Here is a 12,372-nt window from a genome sequence, read left to right as displayed (position 1 = left end):
AGTTCCCTGAAGAATAGATAGTGCTTTCTTCCTTGCGGTGAAACTCAAGGGAGATACCAAATGTAAATGTTTTTATAAACCAGAAAGCACCATGTATATATAGATAGATGCATATATATGTTTATTGTTATTATTATTGACACTACCAAAAAAAATTAGAGAACTTTTCTCCTTGACAGAAAAAAAAAAACTACAGTTTGGAAATTTTGAGCTCACACCCAAACCTTAACTATTCTATCTCCTCCCAATTTAAAACCCTGAAGACAATTTCATGTAGGCAGCGCTTTTCATAAGTCAGTTTCTAGATTATATTTGGTTTTTATTGTTCTGTGCTGTGTGTGCTGTGCTCAGTCGGTCAGTCGTGTCCAGCTCTCTGCGACCTCATGGACTGTAGCCCACCAGGCTCCTCTGTCCATGGGATTTTTCAGGCAACAAGACTGGAGTGGGCTGCCATTTCCTACTCCAGGGGATCTTCCCACCCAGGCATCAAACCCAGGTCTCCTGCATTGGCAGGTGAATTCTTTACCACTGAGCCACTGGGAAGCCTTATGTATCTATATCTACATCTATATCTACATCTATATCTATATCTATATCTATTTGGAGGAGGAAATGGCAAACCCCTCCAATATTCTTGCCTGGAAAATTCCATGGACAGAGAAGCCTGGTGGGCTACAGTCCATGGGGTCGCAAAGAGTCAGACACAACTGAGTGCCTGAGCACAGTGTGTGTATATATGTGTGTGTGTGTGTGTGTGTGTACGCATAAACATATATATGATCTTCCCTGGTGGCTCAGACAGTAAAGAATCTGCCTGCAATTCAGGAGACCTGGGTTCGATCCCTGGGGCAAGATCCCCTAGAGTAGGAAATGGCAACCCGCTCCTGTATGGCTTGCCTTGAGAATTTCATGGACAGAGCACCCTGATGGGCTACATAGTCCATGGTTTGCAAAGAGTCAGATACTACTGAGCAACTAACACACACACAAATATATATACATGTATGTGTATATATATACACACACACACACACATATTCTTTTCAGTATTCTTTCCCTTACGGTTTATCCTAGGATATTGACTATAGTTTCTGTGCTGTCATTAGGACCTTGCTGCTATCCATTCTGCATGTAACAGTTCTTCATCTGCTAACCCCAACCTCCAACTCCACCACTCCAACATCCCCCCCCTCAAAATTCTGATGTATCTGTTTACAACTCAGAATTACCTTGCTTACTTGACTTGAGGAACAAAATGTTTTCCCTCCCTCTTGAAGGCTTTTTTTGGAAGGAAGGTTTTGATTTCTAAAGACAGTTCCAGTTCAAACATTATGTAAACTAATATATTCCCTTCTAGCTCTTAAATTCTATTATTTTATTATTCATTTCTTACAATACCTAGATATTTCTTTTGTGTTATTTGAAAAGTATTATAGAAGTGGTTTTGAAGTATATGTTGAGATTCAGTCATTTTTTAAGTGATGACAGGAGTCAAATTTTGTAGGTGGTGATAAACCTTATGTAGTATTTATTAAACTTGTAGGAAACTTCAGCCAGAAGAGGGCTCAGAAGTACCCAACCATGCCAGTGCTGGTCAAGGCACATTAGCCAATGACCACCGCTCCTCTCTATTTCTTTACTCTTGACCCACAGGAAGCAATGTCTTTATTCTTCAAAATGAAATATATGCCTTTTGGTCAGCCTGGTACAGTATAAGCTAGGTCATGCACTCTTCTGCTCAAAGCCCTCCAATGACTTCCCTTCTCACTTGAAGTGGAAGTTAAGGTTCTGGGGAATCCCATGGCCCCCACAGGACCTTGATATGAATAAGACTCAGGCACTGCTCGCTCTGTGTAGAGGCCAACCCAAACCAGGGAGCATGGCTGGGGTAGTGGAGCAGAAGCTGGGTTTCAGCCTTCATTCGCCCATGCCTTGTAGATTACACAGCTGTATACGGGAGTGCGAGAGCTCCGGTAGCGCCCGGGTCCTGCACGGCGCTCGCTCGCCCTTCCCTTCCCTGACACCCTCCTGCCCTCACCCTCACCTCTGCAGTCACCCTGACCTCCTTGCCTTCCTTGGAGCACCAGGCAAGCTCCTGCCTCAGGCATTTTCCTAAACTGTTTCTCTATCAGGAAATACCCTTCCAGAAAGCCACTGGTTTGCTTTCTCACCTCCTCAGGTCTTGATTCAAATACCGTCTTCTCAATGAGGCTTAAGCCTGACCACCCTGTTTAAAATTACAACCAATCCCCTCACTTTCTCTCCCTTCCTTGCTTTATTTTTCTTCATATCAGTCATCACTAAATAGGTTACTGTATCACTGAATAGTCACTATATGCAATGTTTTAGTTATTAATCATGTTCTCTCATTGAACAGAATATAAATTTCATGAAGGCCTGGACTTTTTTCTTTTTTGTCTGTTGCTTTATCCCCAGAGCCTAGAACAAAGCCTCGAACGTAGGAGGCACTCCATACACATTTTTTGAATTAAGGAATGCATAAATATGTGCTGAATGAGTGACTAAATACATGAATAGTAGGGCTTATTACACTGTATCGTGCTCTCTTTGTTCCTTGAGGGCGGGGATTCTGTCTCACTCTACTTTGCATGCACCCACTTTTCCCAGAATTAGCAGAGGCTACATGTTTATTTGGACCATAAAGAAGGCTGAGCGCCAAAGAATTGACCTTTGAACTGTGGTGTTGGAGAAGTCTCTTGAGAGCCCCTTGGTCAGAAAGAAGATCAAACCAGTCAATCCTAAAGGAAATCAACCCTGAATATTCACTGGAAGGACTGATGCTAAATCTGAAGCTCCAATACTTGGGCCACCTGATGTGAAGAACTGACTCATTGGACAAAACCCTGATGCTGGGAAAGATTGAAGGCAGGAGGAGAAGGAGGCAACAGAGGATGAAATGGTTGGATGGCATTACTGACTCAATGGACATGAGTTTGAGCAAGCTCCAGGAGATAGTGAAGGACAGGGAGGCCTGGTGAGATGCAGGTTTGATCCCTGGGTCATGAAGATCCCCTGGAGGAGGGCAGGGCAACCCACTCCAGTATTCTTGCCTGAAGAATCCCATGGACAGAGGAGCCTGGTGGGCCACAGTCCATGGGGTCACAAAAAGTCAGACATGACTGAATGACTCAACAATGTGCTTATTGGACACTTGATGAACAAATGCCAGAAACGAGTCATACCTTTGACGAAAGCTTTCCTCTTCAGAGCAGAGACAATTGCACGAAACTGCGGGTGTGCTTTATCTCCTAGGGAAAGAGCGTAAGCAGCGATGGCCAGTGTAAAAGCACTCTGGGATGAGAGGGCATTTTCATGCAGAAAGACGTCAGCCTTACTTACAGCCATGCTGATTTTCTGGAAACAAGAGCAGAAGATACCTAAGTTTCTTTGACAAGATTTGACCTACCAACTAATGGGGTCTACCCCCAGGTTGCACCACCCCAGGTTGCAGGCAAGATGAAGGGTAGAAAGGAAAATGACCTAGTGGAAATGGATGGTGTTTCCCTGAGGCAAGTCCTTCTGGGAGAAGGAGCAGAGGGTAACCTGGAAAATGAAAATAAGATTGTCCAAATCGGTTTAAGTTTTTGCTTCTGAAACCTCCCTCCTCGGTAGAGGTTTTTCCATTTAGTTTCTGCTTCCCATGTCAGACCTGGCCTCTGGGAAGAAGCAGCATCAAGTACAGACATGGCTTTCTTCATCCTGCTGCACCCAGCAGAGCTGAGACAGAGTCACATTTTCAGAAGTTCTACTAAAGAAAACCATCAGCAGCAAAAAAACAGCCAAGCTGCCAAAGTGCTTTTTGATCCTAAGGATTCCTGGGAAAATAATCCCTATGCCTCTGCCTGCAGACAACTGAAATAGTTATTTTGGATAAGTGGATGAGGAGGCAGCATGGTGCAATATTTCTGACTCCTCGTCTGGCACCTTCTCGCCAGCTCCATCTGTCTCTCACTCACATACCACCAGGTACTGGCAATGTTACTTGTTGATTATTTTGTCTTGTTGAATATATATATGTACATGCTAAGTTGCTTCAGTCATGTCTGAGTCTTTGCAACCCTATGGACTATGGCCTGCCAGGCTCCTCTGTCCATGGGATTCTCTAGGCGGGAATACTGGAGTGAGCTGCCATGCCCTCCTCCAGGGGATCTTCCCAACCCAGGGATCACAGCCGCATCTCTTGCGTCTCCTGCATTGGCGGGTGGGTTCTGGTCACTAGTGCCACCACGTATACATATGTGTTTGCTGATTGAGAATTATTTGTTGATTGAGAATTGAACCCATGTCTCCTGTGTCTCCTGCATTGCAAGCAGATTCTCTATCACTGAGCCACCGGGAAGCCCCACATGTGTTTATATATATGTGTGTGCGTATACACACACAGGAGATGTAAGAGATGCAGGTTTGATCCCTGGGTCATGAAGATCCCCTGGAGGAGGGCAGGGCAACCCACTCCAGTATTCTTGCCTGAAGAATCCCATGGACAGAGGAGCCTGGCAGGCTATAGGCCATAGGGTCACAAGGAGTCAGATACGACTGAAGTGACTTAGCATGCACGCATGCATATATATATATTTAGGGCTTCCCTGGTGGCTTAGTGCTAAAGGATCCACCTGCTGATGCAGAGATGTGGGTTCAACCCCTGGGTCAGGAAGGTCCCCTGGAGAAGGAAATGGCAACCCACTCCAATATTCTTGCCTGGAGAATCCCATGGACAGAGGAGCCTGGTGGGCCACAGTCCATGGGGTCACAAAGAGTCAGACACGACTTAGCAACTAAACAATAACAATGGCACACACATATAACAATTGTCCTGAACTAAACGAAAAACTGATTTCATTTTGTGGTTCAAGTCCTACCAGTCCCCTTGGGTTTTTCCATCTCGGTTCTGTCAGCTGGTTTGAAGGACAGGTCTAATCTACTTCCCAGATCAGGATCTCACTTCTGTTCATCTTTAGAATCGTCTACGTTGATTCACTTAAGTGGATCCTCTCCTTTCTCCCCTCAGCTTCCAAGCAAATGAACAGCACAGCCCCAGGCAGAAAGCACGGTAGGGGTGTCCTTAGCAGCTCTGAGACCCAGAGCACGTGGGTGCTCAGTACTCCATGTGAGTCGGTCCTTTGGCCACCTGATGCCAAGAGCTGAGTCCTTGGAAAAGACCCTGATGCTGGGAAAGACTGAAGGCAGGAGGAGAAGGGGACGACAGAGGATGAGATGGTTGGATGGCATCACCGACTCAATGGACATGAGTTTGAGTAAGCTCTGGGAGTTAGTGATGGGCAGGGAAGTCTGGTGTGCTGCAGTCCATGGGGTTGCAAAGAGTCGGACAAAACTGAGCAACTGAATTGAACTGAACTGATTCCATGTAATAAAAGAACAGTCCCATACGTAGCGTAAGAGTTAGCAGGGGCAAGAGTAGGATCCCAGGGACATGGGGTCGTCTTCTCATCACAATCAGAAGTCATTTATTCTAATCACAGGTCTATAATTCAGTATCTTGTGACATGCGACAATTAAATTCACCTTCCTTACAGGCCCCGGTTTTCTCAGCTGTCAATGAGTGGGTTGGACTAGACGCTCTTTAGTATCTATCATGCTTCAGAACTCCTTAAATTCTGGAGTTCAGGTTATTTTCAAGCCCCCGCCCTATCCCCCGCTCTGTTCCCCGAATATGGTACAGAAATAGACGATGGGTGTTGGAGAAAGAAAACACTTACCTCCAAGGGGCATATATCAAAAGCCTTTCTAATTCCAATCACAGCAAAGGCTGTGAGATACAAAGTCTTCTCTCGGGCTTCAACAGGCAAGGTCCCCTAAAAACAAGCAATGTTTTAAAAGGAGAGTGAAATGGTGTCTTTCAAACGAAATGACCTGGCTTGACTCCCCACTTTGGCCTCCCCTCCCTCTCTCTCCCTTCATGCGGGCCAGCGGGGCCCCTGGCATCTTCTCAAAGCTCTGAGTTTCACATGCTTTCACTTGCTTCTCTCTCCTCCACCTCTCCACCCTGGAGCTCCACTTCACACCCCTTCACCACGTTCAAGCTCACCTTCTCCTTCAAGACCCTGTTAAAGGGCCACCTCCTCTACAAAGCCCGATTCTTCCTCTGTCCTCCCGTATTTTCTCCTCTTAGGGCAGTGACGTTCCAAGGCAGTGTTTCTAAGACCTCCCAGGAGATGACCTTCTACTCATCTCTCCAGCTTCATTTTGTGCCACTCACCCCTGAGTCCTCTAGGCTCCAGCTCTTTGAATGGACCACCCTCTCTCCACTTCAAGAGGACAGGCATGCTGCTTGCACTACTTGGACCCTTCTGCCTGCCTCCCTCCTCCCTAGCTCCTAGGAACCTGGTCAAATCGTTTTTTCAACTTCCGCAATCTAAGTGAGAGCTCCTGCTTTCAAAGAAACCGTATCGGCCTTTTCTTAGTGTGAATCACACACTTGAAATCACTTAAGGTCTGACTTTTCTGCTAGATGGTAACAATCGCCGTGGCCTCAGTGACCATACCTGTTTTGTTCACTATTATATCCCTACTAGGTAGCACTTTGTACACATTCTGTACATATTTATTGAATAAATAAATGAACACATAAACTTAAATCTTGATTAGAGTTGTTAGTATCTGTACCCTGCTCTCCCTACCAGTGTGTGAGCTCCTTTGTGGCACAGGTGCTCTCTGATCCATTCTTCCCACTCTTCCTCCCTCAGGGTTCCCCAAAGAGGCCCTAGCACATTTCAGGTGCTCCGTGAATGGTTGTTGAATGGATATGAACAGCTGGATAGATGTGTAGGATTAAAAAAAAAAATTGTTGTAGTATCTTCCTTTTCAAATAGCACCTAGATGATGTCAGCTGCCCTCACTTCTCGTGGGAGTCCTAATCGGTCCTAATTATGGGACCCCGGTCAGCCGGGAAGGCCGCTTGTGACATGAAAGGGATTGGATTGGGGCAGGCAAAATAAATAAATAAAGGAAAGCTGTTGGATCCTAAAAAATACATTCTAGGAGTAGAAGATGCTGTAGCAGTATTTTGGAGAGATTTTGCAATTTAAACATGTAAGTGGATTCCAATATGAAACAACACTTTGTGGTACTTCTTAATAAATTGACTCTAACCTTCTTTTTAACAGAGTGTACGTAGGATCCCTTCCATCTTTCACAACAACAAATTACAGCCTTGACCTGTGAGAAGGCCTTGAAGTTCAAGTGCAGACTTTGTACCGAGTGTTTGTAGACAAAAGGGCCCGTTTACCCCTCTGAGCTCCAGCGCTTGTGCTCTGCAACCCACGAACGCCTGTGACACCAGATGCCCACGATCCTACTCATCTGACCTATTTTGAATTATCTGAATAACAGGATGAGAAGACCTTTCAAATTCTTTGCCTGTACTCAAGAGAAGTTTCTTGCAGGATTGCATATATTTTCCCCTTCTAAAAATGAATAAGAACACAACTCAGACTTTTAAATCCAAGTATTGTTCATCTGTGCATTTGGTTTCCTTACCTGTAACTTTACAGGTTGATAGTCGGAATTTTCCTTGAATGATCCATTTTCCAGCTGACATTTCTCAAGCAGCCACAATAAAGAATTACAAATCGAATTTTGGTTCTGATCTACATATTTACTTATTTGTCCAAGTACTCTTAGAGCAAAAGCTGTTAACCTTTGGGATGAAAATCAAATAAATAAACATTTAGACACTGAAGCCCTTTGGGCTTTCAACCTGCAGTGTGTTTTCGTTCATACAGTGTTTATTCTTGAAAAGAAAAACATTTCAAAACACGCAATTCTGAAGTAAGATGTTACTATTTCAAAACATCAGGAAAGGTATCAGGAAGATCTCCAAAAACAACCGAAGGTAAGCAACACATCTTCTGTGAGGGCAGCATTGTTAGCCTGCGTACAAGCTGAAAACTGATGCCTGATGATACAACAATTATTCTCTAACGTTGGATAGCGTTCAAACAAATAGAGTCAAAGCACTGACTCACAAACATGAGATACTGAGGAGCAAAATTATAAAATTCTAGATTGTAAAATTTGTACAAGCTATCTGATCTCAATCCCCATCTGAGGTCTGAATTCTCTTCCCTAATACCCGTGGGGGTGTTTATCTCGCTTCCCCTTGAGTCACACCATTGATGGAGAACTCGCTACCTCTCAAGGAAGCTTTATTTATTATGATTACTTAGTCGAAAAACAAGTTCAGGAGACTTCTCCGGTGGTCCAGTGGTTAGAATCCACCTGACAAGTTCAATTCCTGGCCCGGAAGATCCCACATTCCTCGGGACTGCTGAGCCCGCCTGCCCTACGGCCCGTGCTCAGCAGCAAGAGGGGCACCAACAGCGAGAAGCCCCGTGCCTCAGCTAGAGAGCAGCTCCCGCCCCCTGCGCTCTACGAAGCCCGCGCAGAGTGCGACGACTGGCAATGCCCCAAACAAACCAGCTCAGTCTCTACTAACTCCCGCAGAGACTGTCCAAGGGGATGGACCTCATGACCCCAGGTGCCTCTTATACCTCCTCTCCTCCTCTCTGATTCCTTCATTCAGCAGCCCAGGGGCCAGAAACCCCCGAGACTCAGACCACTTCACTCTCTCCCTTACTTTAAAATTTTGTTTTCCTTTTTCTTTTTAAAATGAATATTATTCTCTTTAATTTTTTATCTTCCCTGTATTTCTAAAAAAATTTTTTGGGGGTATTCAGGTGTTGGCCATATATATATATATATATATATATATAAATCTTTGTCTATATTCAAATGGGTCTATATTCAAATTCCCCTTTGTCTATATTCAAATTCCCCTTCTCCTTTGCTTGTTGCTTCTCTTCTTTTCATGGCTATTTGTAAAGCCTCCTCAGACAGCCACTTTAATGCAGAGTTCCAAAGAATAGCATGGAGAGATAATAAAGCCTTCCTCAGTGATCAATGCAAAGAAATAGAGGAAAACAACAGAATGGGAAAGACTAGAGATCTCTTCAAGAAAATTAGAGATACCAAGGGAACATTTCATGCAAAGATGGGCTCAATAAAGGACAGAAATGGTATGGACCTAACAGAAGCAGAAGATATTAAGAAGAGGTGGCAAGAATACACAGAAGAACTGTACAAAAAAGGTCTTCACGACCCAGATAATCACGATGGTGTGATCACTCACTTAGAGCCAGACATCCGGGAATGTGAAGTCAAGTGGGTCTTAGGAAGCATCACTACGAACAAAGCTAGTGGAGATGATGGAATTCCAGTTGAGCTATTTCAAATCCTAGAAGATGATGCTATGAAAGTGCTGTACTCAATATGCCAGCACATTTGGAAAACTCAGCAGTGTCCACAGGACTGGAAAAGGTCAGTTTTTATTCCAGTCTCAAAGAAAAGCAATGCCAAAGAATGCTCAAACTACTACAAAATTGCACTCATCTCACATGCTAGTTAAGTAATGCTCAAAATTCTCCAAGCCAGGCTTCAACAATACGTGATCCATGAACTTCCAGATGTTCAAGCTGGGTTTAGAAAAGGCTGAGGAACCAGAGATCAAATTGCCAACATCCGCTGGATCATGGAAAAAGCAAGAGAGTTCCAGAAAAACATCTATTTCTGCTTTATTGACTATGCCAAAGCCTTTGACTGTGTGGATCAAAACATACTGTAGAAAATTCTTCAAGAGATGGGAATACCAGACCACCTGACCTGCCTCTTGAGAAATCTGTATGCAGGTCAGGAAGCAACAGTTAGAACTGGACATGGAACAACAGACTGGTTCCAAATAGGAAAAGGAGTACGTCAAGGCTTTTTCTTGTCACCCTGCTTATTTAACTTCTATGCAGAGTACATCATGAGAAACGCTGGGCTGGATGAAGCACAAGCTGGAATCAAGATTGCCAGGAGAAATATCAATAACCTCAGATATGCAGATGACACCACCCTTATGGCAGAAAGTGAAGAAGAACTGAAGAGCGTCTTGATGAAAATCAAAGAAGAGAGTGAAAAAGTTGGCTTAAAGCTAAACATTCAGAAAACTAAGCTCACGGCATCCAGTCCCATCACTTCATGGCAAATAGATGGGGAAACAGCGGAAGCAGTGGCTGAGTTTACTTTTTGGGGCTCGAAAATCACTGCAGATGGTGACTGCAGCCATGAAATTAAAAGACACTTACTCCTTGGAAGGAAAGTTATGACCAACCTAGATAGCATATTAAAAAGCAGAGACATTACTTTGTCAACAAAGGTCCATCTAGTCAAGGCTATGGTTTTTCCAGTAGTCATGTATGGATGTGAGAGTTGGACTATAAAGAAAGCTGAGCACCAAAGAATTGATGCTTTTGAACTGTGGTGTTGGAGAAGACTCTTGAGAGTACCTCGGACTGCAAGGAGATCCAACCAGTCCATCCTAAAGGAGATCAGTCCTGGGTGTTCATTGGAAGGGTTGATGCTGAAGCTGAAACTCCAATATTTTGGCCACCTGATGAAGAGCCAACTCACTGGAAAAGACCCTGATGCTGGGAAAAATTGAAGACAAAAGGAGAAGGGTGCGACAGAAGATGAGATAATTACATAGCATGACCAACTCGGTGGACAGGAATTTCGGCAAATTCCAGGAGATAGTGAAGGACAGAGAAGCCTGGAGTGCTGCAGTTCATAGGGTCCCAAAGAATTGGACACGACTTAGCAATTGAATAGCAACAACAGAAACAATTCAGATTTACTAACTGAGAATGTCTTTCCCTCAAATCATCAGAATTTTGGAAGGTATAGTGCCCCCACTGAATAAGTACTTGCTCAGCACCTCCAGTACCAGGCACCAGGAATACTTGAAACTGCCTCTGTGGAGCTTACATTCTAGTGACCAGACAGACAATAAGGAGATAAGGAGAGTGTTAGGGATACATTTTTAGGAGAATAGGAGGAAGTAAAGTAAATGATGTACTGGAATGGGATGTAATTTTAGATAGAATGATTACTAGAGCCCTCACTGAGGAGGTGACTCTTGGTAAAGGCTTGAGGGAGAGGGGGGAGCCTGCCTCGCTGACACCTGGCAGAGAGTGTTCCCCAGACGAGAGGGAACAGGGCACAGTCAGTGCAAAGGCTCTGAGGTGGAAGCATGGTCAGCACATTCAAGGAACAGCAAGAAGGCCAGTGGGGCTCGGGTGGGGTGAAAGAGAGTAGCGGGGGACGTGGTCAGAGAGGTGAGGTGTCGCTAGATCACGTGGGGTCTTGTAGATCATAGTAAGAAGTCTGGGTTTTACCCTGGGTAAGACGGGACACTTCCGAACGGTTTTGAGTGATGTGACCACACTTATGCTCTAACAGACTCACTCTGGCTGCTGCGCTGAGTACAGACTGAAGAGGAGACAGGGTTAAGGCTGAGAGACCAGAGGCCGCTACGGTCATAACCCAAGTCAGAGATGAGAATGGCTTGGACCCGGGTGGCATGTTGGTGTTAGTGAGAAGTAGTCAAGTTCAGGGCTTCCCTGGTGGCTCTGAGGTAAAGAATCCACCTGCCAATGCAGGAGACACGGGTTCAGTCCCTGATTCAGAAAGATCCCCTGGAGAAGCCCATGGCAACCCACTCCAGTACTCTTGCCTGGGAAATCCCATGGACAGAGGAGCCCTAAGGGCTACAGTCCACGGAGTCACAAAGGGTCTGATGGGAACTAGTGACTAAGCGACGCAACAGCCGTCAGGTTCAGGATGTACTTTGCAGGTGCAGCCAAAAGTATTTGCTGGGTCAGATGAGGCTTGCAAGTGAAAGATGACTAGGCGTCTCAGCCTGAGCCGCTGGACGGAGCGCCCATTAGAGTTGTTATTCTCTAGTTCACTACTGTGTGAAAACACAAGGCAAAACGTTCCACTTACCAAGTGCTAGCACTGCCACCCTTCCACACGCTGTAGGAATAGTCGGCATTTCTGAAGGACATGATGCTCAGCATCCCTAAGAGGCAGCAGGAAAAGAGCACAGAGCTTCAGTGACCCCGTCTCCACTCAGCGCAGTGTGAGCCCCTGGGAAAGGCAAGCTTCCTCCCGTGTTGGGCAGCGAACGTATGCTTCGTGGCCAACACTGAGCTTCTCAAAGGAGGTATATGCATCGCTTGAGCTGGGAGTTATCAAGCAGAACATTCTGAGCTCATTCAAGAAGGAAGGAAGTGCTCTGCAGAGTTTGGAATCCAGGTGTCTTGTCTCGCATCCAGGCGTTTCAGTAAGTTAAGCCAAAACGCTGCAGCAAACGGTATTTATTTGTGTAACAGAGTCCGCCTCATGGTTTTTTTTTTTTTTGGCGGAAGTGTTTTTACAACTAAGGTTTTGTGTAATTCATAACTTAAATATTAGTTTAATCAAATTTTAGCTTAAAAAAATCACAAGATT

At 44.9% G+C, this 12,372-nt stretch overlaps 1 protein-coding gene across 1 annotated transcript in view; it reads right to left on the bottom strand.

Annotated features, from left to right (window-relative positions):
• Positions 1–12,372, bottom strand: part of C5 (complement C5) — a 99,575-nt gene that overhangs the window by 21,253 nt on the left and 65,950 nt on the right. The window contains exons 25-28 of the mRNA XM_005889490.3: positions 11,866–11,941; positions 7,519–7,678; positions 5,739–5,834; positions 3,204–3,375 (exon numbers count right to left, since the gene is read on the bottom strand). Of these exons, the coding sequence (XP_005889552.2) occupies positions 3,204–3,375; positions 5,739–5,834; positions 7,519–7,678; positions 11,866–11,941 (504 nt within the window). The remainder of the gene's footprint in view (positions 1–3,203; positions 3,376–5,738; positions 5,835–7,518; positions 7,679–11,865; positions 11,942–12,372) is intronic.

Source organism: Bos mutus, chromosome 8 (assembly GCF_027580195.1).
Source record: "Bos mutus isolate GX-2022 chromosome 8, NWIPB_WYAK_1.1, whole genome shotgun sequence".
NCBI lineage: Eukaryota > Metazoa > Chordata > Mammalia > Artiodactyla > Bovidae > Bos > Bos mutus.
Note: the sequence above shows the minus strand (reverse complement) of the source record. Positions and strands in the feature narration are given on the sequence as shown.